At 38.0% G+C, this 15,856-nt stretch overlaps 2 protein-coding genes across 3 annotated transcripts; one reads left to right on the top strand and one right to left on the bottom strand.

The window, feature by feature from the left end:
• Positions 1-3,994: 3,994 nt before the first annotated feature.
• LOC147847965 (15-cis-phytoene desaturase, chloroplastic/chromoplastic-like) lies at positions 3,995-10,088 on the top strand. Its single transcript, XM_087338717.1, has 14 exons — positions 3,995-4,195; positions 5,603-5,735; positions 5,857-5,945; positions 6,243-6,300; positions 6,410-6,565; positions 6,696-6,844; positions 7,681-7,800; positions 7,896-8,109; positions 8,191-8,293; positions 8,388-8,435; positions 8,594-8,639; positions 8,788-8,975; positions 9,535-9,697; positions 9,797-10,088. Exons 1-14 carry the CDS (start codon positions 4,025-4,027, stop codon positions 9,854-9,856), a joined length of 1,698 nt encoding a protein of 565 aa, XP_087194843.1. The 5' UTR covers positions 3,995-4,024; the 3' UTR covers positions 9,857-10,088.
• Positions 10,089-10,827: 739 nt separating this feature from the next.
• On the bottom strand, positions 10,828-14,626 carry LOC147847964 (outer envelope protein 80, chloroplastic-like). Of its 2 annotated transcripts, none has more exons than XM_087338719.1 (15): positions 14,497-14,626; positions 14,334-14,416; positions 14,161-14,258; positions 14,003-14,072; positions 13,728-13,824; positions 13,561-13,645; positions 13,438-13,473; positions 13,193-13,346; positions 12,953-13,108; positions 12,578-12,648; positions 12,399-12,477; positions 12,194-12,309; positions 11,972-12,119; positions 11,669-11,738; positions 10,828-11,571 (listed from the first exon to the last, which is right to left on the bottom strand). In XM_087338719.1, the coding sequence occupies exons 2-15, from the start codon at positions 14,355-14,357 to the stop codon at positions 11,417-11,419; spliced, it is 1,359 nt and encodes a 452-aa protein (XP_087194845.1). In that variant the 5' UTR covers positions 14,358-14,416; positions 14,497-14,626; the 3' UTR covers positions 10,828-11,416. The 2 variants fall into 2 exon arrangements, with proteins under 2 accessions (XP_087194845.1, XP_087194844.1); XM_087338718.1 differs by having other exon boundaries at positions 14,334-14,411; positions 14,497-14,592.
• Between the last annotated feature and the right edge of the window lie 1,230 nt (positions 14,627-15,856).

The following is a 15,856-nucleotide window of genomic DNA, read 5'->3' as shown; positions in this document are numbered from 1 at the left end:
AGCCTAGTATGATGTCCATTGGCTAGTGTGAACATTGTCTCTATGGGAAGTTGAGTTCGATTCTCAATAGTGCCAAAGTAATATTGTGAGCTTGGAATTTGTTTTAGTTTGACATCGGTTTTTGCATACCGCACACCTTCTACAAATGAGTATCCACCTCAAGTTCTAAACTTTTGTAAAGTGTTGAAGTAATCTTGCAAGCTTGAAATTCTTCACCGGAGACACGAACACCAACGGCCGTGAGCAACCATGTGCAGTCCTCACCGGGGACACGAACACCAACGGGCGTGAGCGACCTTGTGTGGTCGTCACCGAGAACTAGGACACAAACACCAACGAGTGTGAGTGACCATGTGCGGTCCTCACCGGGGACCGGGACACGACCGGGCGTGAGCGACCTTGTGCGATCCTCACCGGGGACACGAATACAAACGGGTGTGAGCGACCATGTGTGGTCCTCACCGGGAACTGGGACACTTAATGCCAATGATTGTCATGGACATGACTGCCACTTGTAACTTCCTTGATCCCTTTCAAGGGATTCAACCCCAGTCACTGACATATCAATCTAGTCTTCTTGTTCCATTCCATCTTGTCTCCTTCTTCATGATCTCTGTCTTCATGTTCTTGTGTCGTTCCTAACTTCTTAAGTTCAGTCGTGCTTCGTCCGAGTCCGCGCTTAGTGTGTCCGTGAAAGTTTGAATCCCTTCTAACTGGAAGCATCACCCGTCTTCGTCATCGCCCTTGCTTCTAGAGTTACCATATTCACCATCCTTAGTTCCAGAGTTACCGTCATCAATATCCCTTCGTTTCCTATCTTCCTCGCCATCTCTATCTCCTAGTTTCTTCTCATCGTTGTCTCTATCTTTTTAGTTTCTCCTCATCATCGTCTTTGTTTTTTAGTTCATATCTATCTCCACATTTCTTATCATCATCCCTATCTTTGCGCTTCTTATCATCTTCCACATCCCTATCTCTGCGTTTTTTGTCATTGTCATCCTTCTCCCCGTGTTTCCTACCGTTTTCATCTCTATCTATGTGTTTCTTATCATCATCATCCCTATCTATGTGTTTCTTATCATCTTCGTCCCTATCATTGCGTTTTCTATCATCTTCGTCCATGTCACTGTGTTTTCTATCATCCTCTATATCTCTATATTTGTGTTTCTTTTTATCCTCAACGTCTCAATCTCTGCGTTTCTTATCCTCTTCATCTATTTCTCTATTTCAACGCCATAGTCACAACCATTGCTTCTAGAGTCAACATCATTGAATTCATTGCTTCGTCTTCAACATCATCATCTTCAACACCTCTTGGTGTCGTTATCAACACTACTTTGCCTAGCCTTCATCGCCAGTCATTCACACATCAATCTAGTATTCTTGTTTAGCCCCATATTCTCTCCTTGCTTTACATCTATGTCTTTATGTTCTTGTATTGTTCCTAGCGTCTTAAGTTCCTCATCTCGTCACTCCAAACTTCCCGAGTTTCTAGCCTCATCACATTTAGTTCCATGTTCGTAACCATATTCGTCATAGCCTCGTCATTCGTACTCTGTCGTAGTCTGCGGTTGGTGTGTTTGTGACACATACCTTATTACAAAGTATCCACCCCAAAATTTGACTAGAGCCCCATGTAAAATAGTTTTGCAATTGTATACGTTTGGTTGCCCTCCTTTCCGAATGGTACATTGTCAACATACTGTATTGGATGATGATGTCATCTCCCGTCTCAACATAGCTGGGTCGATCCAGCTCAGGTCTTAAAACCATTCTTGATGAGACGTCATATGTTTTGAGGTGCTGGAATCGACAAACCAGAAGTCTTTTGAATTGGATGTACTGGTCAGATTGGAGGGCGATATAGAATTTTTTGTATGTCTCATCATGAACATTCAGCCATGATTGTCGTAGTCGGAATTCATGGCATAATTGGTGAGTTGTCGGCTTGTGAAAGCCAACTCACTCTTCTTCTTCTGGCACTTTGCCTCATAGTGGCCAAATTTGCCACAATATCCGCACTCAACGAAATTGTTTTGTCGGCTTGGTTCCGCATGGTGGCAGCCCCTTTTACCAAACATTCATCACATGTTTGCGATGTCTTGTCGGTAGTAGAATTTGTGCTCATGCGATGGTCCTTGATTGTTTCGGCCTTGGCCAAATCAACCTCTTCTTCCACGACCGCGTCTTCTTCCTCTGTCCGAATTCAAATAGAGCATGTGTCCTTCTTATGCATTGCCCCTCGTTCGGACGTGATTTTCTTCGACTAGTAGCATTGACTGGAGATTGAAGGAGGGAGGATTCTCCTATGCGAGGATGACCAATCTCATTGTGGGAGAAATGGCGGTCGAGGCATATTGGTGCCATTTCCTTTGTCGAACATGATTTTCTTCAACCAATAGTATCGATTGAAGGTCGAAAAAGGAGGTAGGATTCTCCCTTGCAAGAATGGTTGATCAGATCGTGCTGAACCGTGGTGCTAGGCCGTTGTCATGAAAATCCGTCACTATGTGCGGATCGTGAGGCGGAACTGCCAAGGTTATGGACGGGAAGGAAATAGGGCTCACACGCACAACACAAGGAAGGCTTACACAAACAAGGCACGAGTATTCGAACGTGTTTGTGAAAAGGAGAGGTGCATGGGCAAGCCCAAATCAACCCCTAGTCACAAGGCGAACGAATGCACGCGAGGAAGGCTTACACATAGACACACAAGGAAAAGGCTTACTTACACACACGAGAGACAGAGTTTCGAATGCCTTTGTGAAAGAGAGGTGCATGGGCAAGCATGAACGCTCCCTTGTTACAAGACACGCAAACAAACAAGGAAAAGGTTTACTTAAACACACGAGAGACAGAGTTTTGAATGCCTTTATGAAAAGAGAGGTGCATGGGCAAGCCTGAACGCTCCCTTGTTACAAGACACACAAACACACAAGCAATGTTTACACACGGGAGACACAATTTCAAACGCCTTTGTGAAAGGAGAGGTGCATGGGCAAGCCTGAACGCTCCCTTGCCACAAGTCGTACGAACACACAAGCAAGGTTTACACACGGGAGACACAATTTCGAACGCCTTTGTGAAAGGAGAGGTGCATGGGCAAGCCCAAACGCTCCCTTGCTACAAGTCGCATGAACACACAAGTAAGATTTACACTAACACACAAGACACGCAAGTTTGAATGCCTTTGTGAAAGGAGAGGTGCATGGGCAAGCCCGAAACGCTCCATTGTCACAAGACACACAAACAAATAAGCACAAACGACGATAACATATAAGACACGTATGTTTGAATGCCTTTGTGAAAGGAGAGGTGCATGGGCAAGCATTCAGCTGTTTTCCTTTGTCCGATCGATCATATATGAATCGAAACTCTGTAAATTTGTTGACACTAATCATAATGAATGTATATCTTTTTTTCTCTAGTAGTCTCAGTTGTTTTCCTTTGTCCAATCGATCATATATGAATCGGAACTCTGTAAATTTGTTGACACTAATCATAATGAATGTATATCTTTTTTTCTCGAGCACTCTCAGCTGTTTTCCTTTGTCCGATCGATCATATATGAATCGAAACTCTGTCTATTTGTTGACACTAATCATAATGAATGTATATCTTTTTTTCTCACGCTCTCAACTGTTTTCCTCTGTCCGGTCACATACATATGAATCGAAATTCCGTAAATTTGTTTGACACTAATCATAATGAATGTATATCTTTTTTTCTCGCACTGTCAACTATTTCCTCTGTCCGATCGATCACATACATATGAATCGAGAATTCTGTAAATTTGTTGACACTAATCATAATGAATGGATATATTTTCTTTTTGTAAAAAAGAAAAAAAACAGAGAAAAAAAGTCCCAATAATGTATACATACCTCTATACTTAAAAAAAACTCTTCTAATTCTAGTCACCATCGCCATATCCTCTTCCTCTTCTGCAGAGTCTTCCTGAGAGAGAAGAAGAATGCATTGCCTCTGCCCCCCAATCCATGGCTCCTGCAGCCTGCCGAAGAAGATGAAGAAGATCGACCCTTCCTTCTCCCCCACTTCACCTCTCATGGGACCATACCACCGCGCTTCTTTCTTCTCCCCCACTGCTCTCCCCTCTTCTCCCGCTTCCTCTTCTCCGTCTCTATCGTCATCTTCGGCCAAGACAGGCTATTCCAGGCACTACAGGACTCTCCAGGTAACATCCACTTTCGTTCTTCCTTTTCTTGCTCTTCAGTAATAATAGGAGATTTCAGATGCTTTTTAAGCCCTCCAGGTATAATGTTCTCTCTTCTCAGACATGTCGATTCATTGTCGTAAGTCGCATGAATATAGCTTAGACCGATGGAACGAGAGAATTCTGCTCCACTCGATCCCACATGCTCTTTAATAAGAAGATTAGATGCTCTTGCTTCTTTTTATGATTGTTTGTTTCTATGGATATTGAAGAATCGTCTTTAGGTCGTATGGATAGGGTCACGTTCATTCAGCATTAGATAAATCATTCTGACTTTGTATTCTGCTTGAAGATAACAGATTTATCAGGATGATTCACAGATAAGTTATATGAATTGAGTGGACAACATTGGAGCATAGACTTAATCATCCTGGTGAATAGAGGATAACGCATGGAAAAATGTCAAATGAATGATGAATAACATTCTCTTGTATAGGATAATGGATAAAGTTATTTTCTGCAGGATGTTGCATTTCTGGATGCATTTCTGCTCAAAGATATCAGGTTTATAAGTATTTTCACTAAACAGATATTGAATCATAGTCTTAACCCTTGTGAATAGAGGTTCATGTACGGAAATGAAGAGGAATTTGATCCTTTCAGGTTCTCTTGAGTAAGGGTCAGTTTATCCACTTTCTTTTTTGCTCTAAGATCCTTTGAGAAACCGCAAATGAAGAGGATTTTGCGGAAGGCAACACCCAGACCTTTGATACTTGAAATGATGAGTAATGCATAATGTTTCTCCTGTCAATGTTCTTTGGTATATAAAAGCCTTTCTGTAGCCTTTTCTGGCCAAAGATCTTAAAATTTTAATCTTGTGCCTTATAGGGACTCTTTGAAGGATAGTCCTAAATCTCTGGTAATACAGTTTGGAATTTCACACATTTTGCATAAAATTATCCTTTCCACTCTTCGATCATCAAAAAAATCTTAGATTTATCAGGTTACACACATATTTGGTTGGGAAGAGCATATTTCTGCTTCATTGTCTGTTCAAAGATGCAGACACGTTTTGTTGGGTTTGAAGTCAGAACGGAGATTGCAGCTTAGTTTTAGTCTTTATGATGCAGACATGTGCTCCATCCAACCTTTCCCTGCATAGAATAAACCTTTTTGTATCATTTTGTACTCAAAGATCCCTGGAGAATTATTTGATTTGTAAGGATCTTCACAGGTTTCTTTTAGGGACCAAATGGATATTGAAGCGTAATCTTAGCTTTATGTCTCGTGAATATACCAAGAGTTCTATATAAAATTAGTAACACAAAATTCTGTCCATTTAATACTCTCGTGCATAGGACAAGCCTTTGTCCATCATTTTTTGCAAGAACATCTAAGAAAACTTTGATTGATGAGGATTTTGCACAGATATCTTGTAAGGACTGTCCAAGACCAAATATTGAAGAGACCTCTAATTATGCAGAGGCAGCAGCACTCTCTTCTTTCTTTAAAAATGCTCCCAGGCCAAACAAACCATTGAAAGTTGTCATAGCTGGAGCAGGTGCTCAAAAATACCCTACTTTCTTGCCTCTAGTTCATATTTACAGATTTTTTTTCAGTATAACATAAAAATGTAGGAAATTGTTATGTGCCTATTCTGAATTTATTTTTCATATTTCCAGGTCTTGCTGGTTTATCTACGGCCAAATATCTAGCTGATGCAGGCCATAATCCCATATTATTGGAAGCAAGAGATGTGCTTGGGGGCAAGGTAAGCACTGGGTTTTATCCACACACTTCTTGTTTGTTCTGCTGTTTATCTATAAAGAAAGTCAGTAGAATTTTGTTGAATCAGATGATTGCTATTCCAGAATTCTCTTGGATATACAGAAAGTATTTGAATAACTCATCTAGTATTCACCTAGGTATTGGAAATATTAGATGCTAATTTAGGGGAAAAGATAAATTTTTTTCTTTTCTACGTAGTGGTTAGACATGTATGCTTATGAAGTATCCTTTGAAGGGCCAGAGGTTTGATTAATTCTAATAAGGAATGGATTTGTGGCAGGTAGCTGCGTGGAAAGACAAGGATGGAGACTGGTATGAGACAGGACTACACATTTTTTGTAAGCTCGATAACCTTTAAAAAATGGAACTGCAATAGTGTGGAGTAATACGGTCTCATGTTTGTATGTGGGCAACACTCTTATTTAATGGAACTTGGTACTTTTCCAGTTGGGGCTTATCCGAATATTCAGAATCTCTTTGGTGAACTTGGCATAAATGATAGACTACAGTGGAAGGAGCATAGTATGATATTTGCGATGCCTAACAAGCCTGGAGATTTCAGCCGATTTGACTTCCCAGAAGTTCTCCCAGCACCTATCAATGGTAAAATCTTTAGAACAGATATGGAAATGTTTCCATGTTTGAAGCTAATATTTACAATGATGAAGGGCAATCTATTTGTTCATCTTTGTTCATCCCTAGTTTCCTCATGTAATTGTACTTTGATTTCCAGGAATATGGGCAATCTTAAGAAACAATGAAATGCTAACTTGGCCAGAAAAAATAAGGTTTGCAATTGGCCTCTTGCCTGCAATATTGGGTGGGCAGCCCTATGTTGAAGCACAGGACAGCCTGACAGTAAAAGAATGGATGCTAAAGCAGGTTAAGTGCTATACCAGTGGTCTTTCTGAAAACTTCTGCATAAAATATTCAATGATGTTACCAAATACTGTTGTAGAAATATAATTTTCTTTGATAGTAAGTAAAAGATCCATTAGAGAACAGATTTATAACCTAAAATCAGCAGCATTAGAAGGGCATTGCTCTTGCTTACATAACCAAAAAGCTGTTGGGTATGCAAAAACTCCCAACGAGATATTAATCACCTTTCTGCATTCAAATGAATGAAAAACATTTTGCCACGTCCAGCATTTAACCAGTATCCATCTTTCTTTATTTTCTTTGTGCTCCCCACGAATTCCCATTTTAAAGGTTCTGAATGTTTCCTTTTCTTTGTCAAGGAACAATTTGTATCTCATAAAAAACAGACGCTACACCTATAATTGAATGTTTCACGTTACATCTGCTGTCTCCACATAACTGGGGCACCTCTAATACTAGATCATAAAGTTTAACAAAGCCAAAATAAAATGGATTTCATAAAACCCATTTTACTTGAAGTGTTGTAGCATTGACTTCTCTCCAAGAAGCTGCACTTGAATTTACAAATTCTTAAATCTTGCAATTTTCATTGCCTCATTGTTTTCTTTAATTTAAGTTATCGTTCCGCAGTGATGGAATTAATTGACATTTGGTGGTTTATCAATCGACTCTATGATGTGTGTATTCAAAAACTCTGCAGGATATTTATTGTCTACAAAACAGTGTTCATATGTGTTAAATGAGCTGCACCTATTAGTAGCTTTAGGGAATATTTAGAACCTAGAGGTTTCACTTTTCAAGCTTATTCTCATTTTTCTTGTTGGATATATTATCAGGGGGTTCCAGAACGGGTCAGTGATGAAGTTTTCATTGCTATGTCAAAGGCATTAAACTTCATTGATCCTGATGAACTTTCAATGCAAGTGGTGCTTATTGCTTTAAACCGTTTTCTACAGGCATGTGTATACTGGGGCCCATATTTACAAGTATATATCGTTGAGGATTTAACTTCGTGAATGAAACCAAAATTTCGATGGATTTATCCTTCTAGGAGAAGCATGGGTCAAAGATGGCATTTCTTGATGGGAATCCCCCTGAAAGATTGTGTCAGCCTATTGTGGATTATTTTTCAGCAAGAGGAGGTGAACTTCGGATGAACTCTCGCTTGCAGAAAATTGAGTTGAATAAAGATGGCACTGTTAAGCATTTTCTGCTCACTGATGGCACGATTGTTAAAGGTGATATTTATGTGTCAGCTATGCCAGGTAAGAGAAAGAGTATAATATTGTGAATTAGTGCTCGTTAAGGTATTTTTAGCATTATCATCTGTATTCTGCACACTGCAGTTGACATTCTTAAGTTGCTGTTGCCTCCACAATGGAAGGAGATTCCATACTTTGAAAAATTGAAGAAGCTTGAAGGTGTGCCAGTGATCAATGTGCATATATGGTAAATACATGAATTTACTCTTGAAAAGTGATTGAAGTTCATTGTTACTCCTTTTCTCATTACATTCGGAACATGTGTTTGTGAATTATTTTAGGTTTGATAGGAAATTGAAGAATACATATGATCATCTGCTTTTCAGTAGGTGAGATATTCTTCACTAGGTTCAAAAGAACGGATGGGTGGGGTGTGGTGCCCCATGGTGAAAATGGCTGGGAGCAAACCAACACCATGGAAAAACATGTTCTCGATTCTCTTTCATGATTACTATCATCTATAGTGATACCTTTTATGGCTATGCAGGAGTCCTTTACTAAGTGTTTATGCTGATATGTCTGTTACCTGCAAGGTAAGACTGTTGAATGCCATCACTTGTGTCCCTGCATAGATATAACCTTTTAAATTTGTTTAGTACTAGTTGTTGAGCAATTGAAAAACTTATTTCATCTTTAAATTCTGTGTCAGAATCATATTCCTAACATTAGAAGTTTCTGCAGGAGTACAATGATCCAAATAAGTCAATGTTGGAACTGGTTTTTGCACCAGCTAAAGAATGGATATCACGTAGTGATGAAGATATTATAGAAGCAACAATGACTGAACTTGCTAAACTCTTTCCCAATGAGATAAAAGCAGATGGAAGCAAGGCCAAAATCTTGAAGTACCATGTTGTAAAGACTCCAAGGTAGGTTCTAGTGAGACTCTGGAAAGTTTCCACGTCTTTATGGTTTTGTGGATCTCTAATACCAAGAAAATAGATATAGTGTGGACTCTAAAAATTTTCTATGTCTTTGTAGTGTTGATAGTCTGTAATATAATGATTGGTGTTGGACACTCATGATTACATGTGTGTTTTTGGTAGGTAGAGTAGAAAGACATTTTTGCGTTGTTACTGACATTGATGAGTCAACATCAATGGTTATAATCTTTGTTTGGCCTCATAGGCCCATGCCCTAAAGCCAGGCAGCAAACCTGCTGGGTGGCAGTTCCTCAAGCTTTTTTAGTTTCAGGAAGTTATGCTAGAAATAATTTTTTTCTTTTGTTAGTCACGTTGATGAGTTAACATGAAAAATTATAATGTTTGTTAGGTCTTACAGGTCCTTACCAGCTGTTAGAGACGATTACCATCTTTTAGACACACTGATATATCTTTCTTTCTCCCATCTTTCTAATAAAAATGTTATTGACATAGGTCTGTTTAGACACTGATATATCTTTCTCTCCTATCTATGTTATTGACGTAGGTCTGTTTATAAGACTGTTCCCAATTGTGAACCCTGCCGCCCACTTCAAAGGTCTCCCGTCCCAAGATTTTACCTTGCTGGAGATTATACAAAGCAGAAGTATCTAGCATCAATGGAAGGTGCAGTACTGTCCGGAAAGTTTTGTGCACAATCTATTGTACAGGTAACTCTTGTCTATGATTCTTCATAACAAATGCTATCAAAATTTTCCGTACCTGGTGTGGATAGTGAACCTGAAATTTGCAAACATGTGTGAAATCAGGATCAGGATATGTTAGAGTCATCGATAAGTACAGAACGAGAAGATGCCATATTGGTATAAAAGATGCTGGAAAGTCATTGTTGTCTTCAATTGTAGTGTGCATTGAAGAATAATTGGCCAGAAGTTTGAACATCGAATCATCTTGTGCATATATAATTACTACATCCTTTTCTGAAAGAAAGTTTATTCACAAGTACTGCTCCTATTTAAATGCTTGGAAGGCAAGAATATTGTAATTTTATTAAAGCCAACATTATTCATTTTTCTCATTTACACAACAAAATTTCCTTAATGGTATAGCATGCCTATCCATACATTCATACCTTTCAACAAATTGTACATTCATATTTCAAGAAATTTGAAATCCGTATTCATACTTCCATATTTCAAGAAATTTGAAATTGGTCATTCATATTTCTTGAGTGGCTCGGAAAATTCAAAGTTTTAGAGGGTTATTCATTCATCTTTTTTTGTAGGAGCATTAGTACAATCAAAATATGCTCTACATAAAACAGGTACTGAAAGTTATGCTCATGTAAACTAGTTTGCCCTCCATATTTTAACTGTAAAACGGAAGGCTTATACAGGCAACTTTTTAACCTGAGAGTCTCGTATGAATTATTTCATAACCTTCTGGTTGGAATGCAATATGTCAATGAAAACATGCTGGCATTTTGAACTCCTGAAGAGTCTAAAGGATCATAACATATTTAAATTACATTGCACCTTGTCTTAATAGTGGTGTTGCGCACTTGTGGATGATAATCATTTACCATGAGAGATGCATATACTTTTAAAGGAGAGGTTCAACTTTTACGACTGAAGAACTCTTCGTTTCAATAGGAATTACATCTGAGTACCCCATTAATTTCTAATATCATTCATGAGAGTGTTACAATAATCAAGCTTCCCTACCAATCTGTGTGCTGGAATTCCCATATTTGAAAACCCTTATACAACATATTAATTTGAAAAGCTTCTCCCACCCAATTAGTGAAACACTTTTTATATTTGAAATCCCTTTTATTAGCATATTAATTTGCATGAATATTGATTATGCAAGTGTGTTTGTTGATAAAAAAAATCAAGTATTACAATACTCGGAAAGCTTCTCCCAACCAATTAGTGAGCCAATTCCTATATTTGAAAACCCTCATATAGACATAAATGTGCCAATACTGTCTCAAAGATAGGATTCTTAAATATGACGATTATGTTTTATGCCTTGTCATCGTCTCTTTCACCTCATTGACACTTATGATTTAACTAAAATAGCTCATTTTATGGTAGAGGATGACATCCAGTTAGCTCTCCAGTTTTGTATACATGCACTCCGATCCATCATTATGGATCGTGTATTAAAAAATTACATCTACATCTTTAACTCGAATTCTGAATCTCTGGATCAATTGCTCAAAACCAATCTATGTTCCGATAGAACGAAGAAAATGACTGGTATTATTGTTCGACTTTGGAAAACTGGATATCTGGTGTCTTGGTTTGTTTTCATAGGGAACACAAAGGGAGCAGTGCCTCTAAATAGAAGCTTTTCTACATGAGATCAAAACATAATTTATTGGTATACATTTCCGGCGTCCACTAGATGCTCTCCATGTTGCTTTAGTTTCTGTATCCAATCCCAAAATGAAATCTCCGTTGACTTATATCATTTAATGCATACTCGAGACGCAATGGACCAAGAGGAGAATCCACACGAATGCCAGCTCCATATCCATATCCAGTTCCTGGCTTTCCTCTGGTGCCAGCAGGGTCACCTGTATATATGATACACAAAACAAAAGTGTTATTTAGTCCATATATATTCATGGTCAATTCCTACAAATTCCTTTGTTCTACTCAAGTTTCTCATACCTGGAACTGTCTGTCCTGATCCAAGATCTGTGCCATAATCAGCAAAGATAGCACCTTCCAGCGGTCCAAACTGCAGTAAAAATGTAATGGAGGTATGTTTCTTAATAAACATAGAAAAATAAAATTAACTTGATGAAGGCTCGTTTCCTAACAAATATAGAAAAAAAACGATTGATGAAGTTCTGTTTCTTAAGAAATATAGAAAACAAAATTGCTTAGAATATACATTTCTTAATGATTATACAAGAAACAAATTGAACATAACTATAGTGCATTAATATTAGAAGATAGAAAAACAACTACCATGGGAACCGAAATTTCACCACTTGCAACAATACATGAACGCCCAGAACCCACTGCTCCCTCTTCATATCCACGTACACTATTTGTACCTCCAATAGGAAATGCTTCATGAGAAGGTAAATCTCCAATCACAGTACCTCCTGAAAAGCTGCAAAGAAGCTACTCTATTACTCACTATAATCTTTACCAAACAAAATATGGTCTCTCAGAGTCCTTCATTACCTGGCAATACAACGAGCCGGACCAATTTGTACACCTTGTCTAGCACGAAGATTCAATCGGTTGAAAAACAACCAATCTTGTGCAATAGGCATGCCTTGTTCGACATTGAAAACAAACTGACACCATGTGCAATTTAGAACATGATATACATGAGCAACACCAATGAGATGATTTCATTCGTGTACAAATTATTTGCTTCATTCACCTGAGAAGAGCCATGATCCCCAGAATCCGTGTAAACGGTCTCAAGCTTAGCAACTAGCATGTCATCATATGCCTTGCCACTACATCAAATTAGCCTAGCATCAAATAAAGTATCTTTGAAGAAATCCATCCTTGAAAAAATTTGTATGAACTAAAGGTTGACAGAAAGTCAATGTTCACCTAAAAGTTAGAGGACCACCATACAGGTCAGTAACTTTTGGACATCCATTATCATCTCTGGCACCTGCACGCTGAGATAATTTGCAGCATCAGTTGATATAAACCTGAAACCTTTCATGGTATGGGGAAGGGGTAATATATTGAACTATTAAAGGCTAAGAATCCAATGGTGACCCCTTAGGCCAACGCATTCTCTTAGATTGGAACACAATAATTGAGCTCAACAGTCGTTATGCATTTGTAACTCATCAATAAAACCCAAATTTGGTACAGGTACAATATGCACAAGTCATGAAGCATGAAAATGTTCCAGATCATATGATGGATAAATCATAGCATATGATTTATCATATTTAATGATTGTACAATGTTTACCTGGAATGATATACCAGCAGTACCACTCCACTTTGGTCTTAAAGGACGGCTGTAGTCCACTCCTGCTGTTAACCTGCCAATAGTAACACCACCATGCAGGGGGCCTATCGATCCTCGTCTGGCACCATGAACTATTGTCCCAGGAGTTCGTGAATTCTGTCAGAAATGATGAAGAAGAAGAATCAACTAGTGTTGTACAAGAACGAATTTTCCTTCAAAAAAGGTATAGAGTATAACAACCTGCATCGTAATAGAACGAGATGTGCGTTTATCATCTCCTTCAATCCAAGGGTCAGTGTAATTGATTCTAAACATTGAGTCTACTTGTCCCCGCTCTACTGATATGTTCAACTTCTGATTCTTCCCCATAACATTCCTATGTGAATAAGCAAAACTGCAATAACAGAAAATATATAAACTCAGATCAACATAAAAGAAATTACCATCACTTGAAAATGTATAAAACATAAGCATTTGACAAATACCTGCCAATAAGTCCTGAAAGAGGACCGCTTGTAATACTGCAAAAGGTAAAACATTTATATTCAATAAAAGCATACAGACTAAAAGAGGCTCAAATACTATCACCAACATCAATCATCACTTACCCATTTCCTGATAATCCACCCCCAGCAGAAAATCCTCCAGGTACACGTTCAACAACATTCATTGTCAAATCAACCATACCAGAATCTGCTTAAAAATAAATATGATGTATCAAGTCATGAATCCAGGTTTTATCATCATATTGAAATAGAAATCTCAGGAATATTACCTCCCGGAGCAGCTTGAGGAACAATGTTCACATCCTCCATGATGCCCATAGTTAGCACAGTCTCTACATCCCGTCTACCTTGTTGCAGACTGTAAACCTGTAGATTATATAACAGCTTATATTCTAATTGGCAAAAAATATAAACATGTTTATAGTACATGCATTTACACCATCAAACATGCTTCCAAACAAGAATATAAGTAGGACAATAACAAGCACCAATAGTAGATTACCATAAAAATGAAAAATAACATAAAAACTTGATTAGAACATGCCTGTCCCTTTTTGGTTGTCAACTGCCTAAGAAGTGTCTCCGGACGTGTTTTCCCAATTGTTGGCTCACCACTGTCATCAAAATACTACATCAACATTCACATGGCAAACGAGCAAATGATAAGCAGAAATCTTGGCTAGCAATTTATATAATACATACGTCTTTCTGTCAAGAAAGCGGATATTGATACTGTTTACAACTGCCTCAGAAACTTGAAGACGGATGATCCCACCGGACAAAAGTTCAACATCAGTAACCTATAATTGTGAAAAATGGAATGAGGCATTTACATTCTAAAAGATAGAGAAAAAATCCAGAATTATCATTCTTACTTGCGCAAACAAACCACGCTCCATGTACCATCCGTTCAATGTATCCAAAACTTTATTCAATCGCTGGACATTTATAACCTTCCCTGATGAATTTTGCATAGTAAAGTAAATCTTTCAATCTGGATCTTTTATCAAGATCAAGGAAAGATGGGTAACAACTTACCGTACTCATGCTTGAAGGAGTCTTCAATGATCCTTGTGGGAAGAACATTAGCACCATCACAGACCAGTCCTTTTAACTCATGATTAGGTTCCACCTACACATGGAATTCAACATCAGTGGCAGATTCCGCTCTTACAGATGGCACAGATTGTAAACAGTTGGTGCATCATCATAAATGGAAGGCCAAAAAACTATAGAATTTTGTTTCAAATGATGGATGTCATCCACTATTAGAAATGGATATATTATCAAAAATTCTTATGAGTGCAACCACCTATTGAGTCCATGTCAGTGAAAGAGGTCCTATCCAATTGGTTTTGGTGAGATTTGATGGGTCGACCTCAAGTACATTTAGCAAAATAACACTTGGGAGTTAGTGCAGTAGCTTCTGAGAGAAAGGTGAATGGATAGAGTTACCAACAGAACAGAAAACAAAACAACTGTTTTTAAACATTCACACCGATAAAAAATATATTGATAAGTAACCTATGATACAAATAAGAACACGGCAAGATTATCACAAATCCCTATGAGTGCAATCAACTATTGACCCCATGTTGAATGGATAGAGTTACCAACAGAACAGAAAACAAAGAAAACAAAACGAAGGAAATAAGTTTCCAAAGTGAAGAAAGAAATAGGAACATGAAACTGTTTTCAAACATTTACACAGATAAAAATAGATTGATGAGTAACCTATGATACAAATAAGAACACAGCAAGATTGTCACAAATCCCTATGAGTGCAATCACCTATTGAGCCGATGTCAGTGAAGAGGTCCTATCCAACAGGTTTCGGTGAGATTTGATGGGTCGAGCTAAAGTCCATTTAGCAAAACTACACTTGGCAGTTAGTGCAGTAGCTTCTGAGGAAGGTGAATGGATCGAGATACCAACACGACAGAAAACAAGGGAAACATAACAAAGGCAACAAGTTTCCCAAACTAGAAAGAAAAGAGGGACATGAAACTTTCTTTAAAGATTTACACAATAAAAATATATTCATGAGTAACCTATGATACAAATTAAGAGCACAGGAAGATTTAATCACATCAAATGGTTGTAATTTAACTTGAATAGAAGATAGAATGGTATAAAACTCATTGGCCAAATCGAAAATAAAAAATCCAAATACACATAATCAACAAAAATTAGTGAAAGCTTCCTGGTTTTGAAGCAGTTCCTATTGCACATATAGCAAAACCAATTCATTGGGATGGCAGAGATGCATGGGCACATGTATTGATAGTGTTGTCTACCAAACATACTTTTAATCCTCGCATTCACCCATGCAAAAGAGAAAAACTACTTGGGATACTCCTACCACGTAGTATCAAGCAAGAAATGAGGCTCGTATGGC

Source organism: Azolla caroliniana, unplaced genomic scaffold (assembly GCF_043228905.1).
Source record: "Azolla caroliniana isolate FFs.n. ecotype wild unplaced genomic scaffold, voAzoCaro1.0.p SCAF_561, whole genome shotgun sequence".
NCBI classification, from domain to species: Eukaryota; Viridiplantae; Streptophyta; class Polypodiopsida; order Salviniales; family Salviniaceae; genus Azolla; species Azolla caroliniana.
The sequence above is the reverse complement of the archived record's forward strand: the minus strand, read 5'-3'. Positions and strand labels throughout refer to the sequence as shown.

Bases quoted from the DNA above. Each gene is read 5' to 3' on its own strand.
- LOC147847965 (XM_087338717.1), top strand. From the start codon at position 4,025: ATGAAGAAGATCGACCCTTCCTTCTCCCCCACTTCACCTCTCATGGGA. The intron at 8,436-8,593 runs GTGAGATATTCT...ATGGCTATGCAG, and splicing joins GATCATCTGCTTTTCAGTAG to GAGTCCTTTACTAAGTGTTT. The intron at 8,640-8,787 runs GTAAGACTGTTG...AAGTTTCTGCAG, and splicing joins ATATGTCTGTTACCTGCAAG to GAGTACAATGATCCAAATAA.
- LOC147847964 (XM_087338718.1), bottom strand. From the start codon at position 14,553: ATGGTGCTAATGTTCTTCCCACAAGGATCATTGAAGACTCCTTCAAGC. The intron at 14,073-14,160 runs GTATGTATTATA...TTTTGATGACAG, and splicing joins CGCTTTCTTGACAGAAAGAC to TGGTGAGCCAACAATTGGGA. The intron at 13,347-13,437 runs GTATTTGTCAAA...CTGTTATTGCAG, and splicing joins CTTTCAGGACTTATTGGCAG to TTTTGCTTATTCACATAGGA.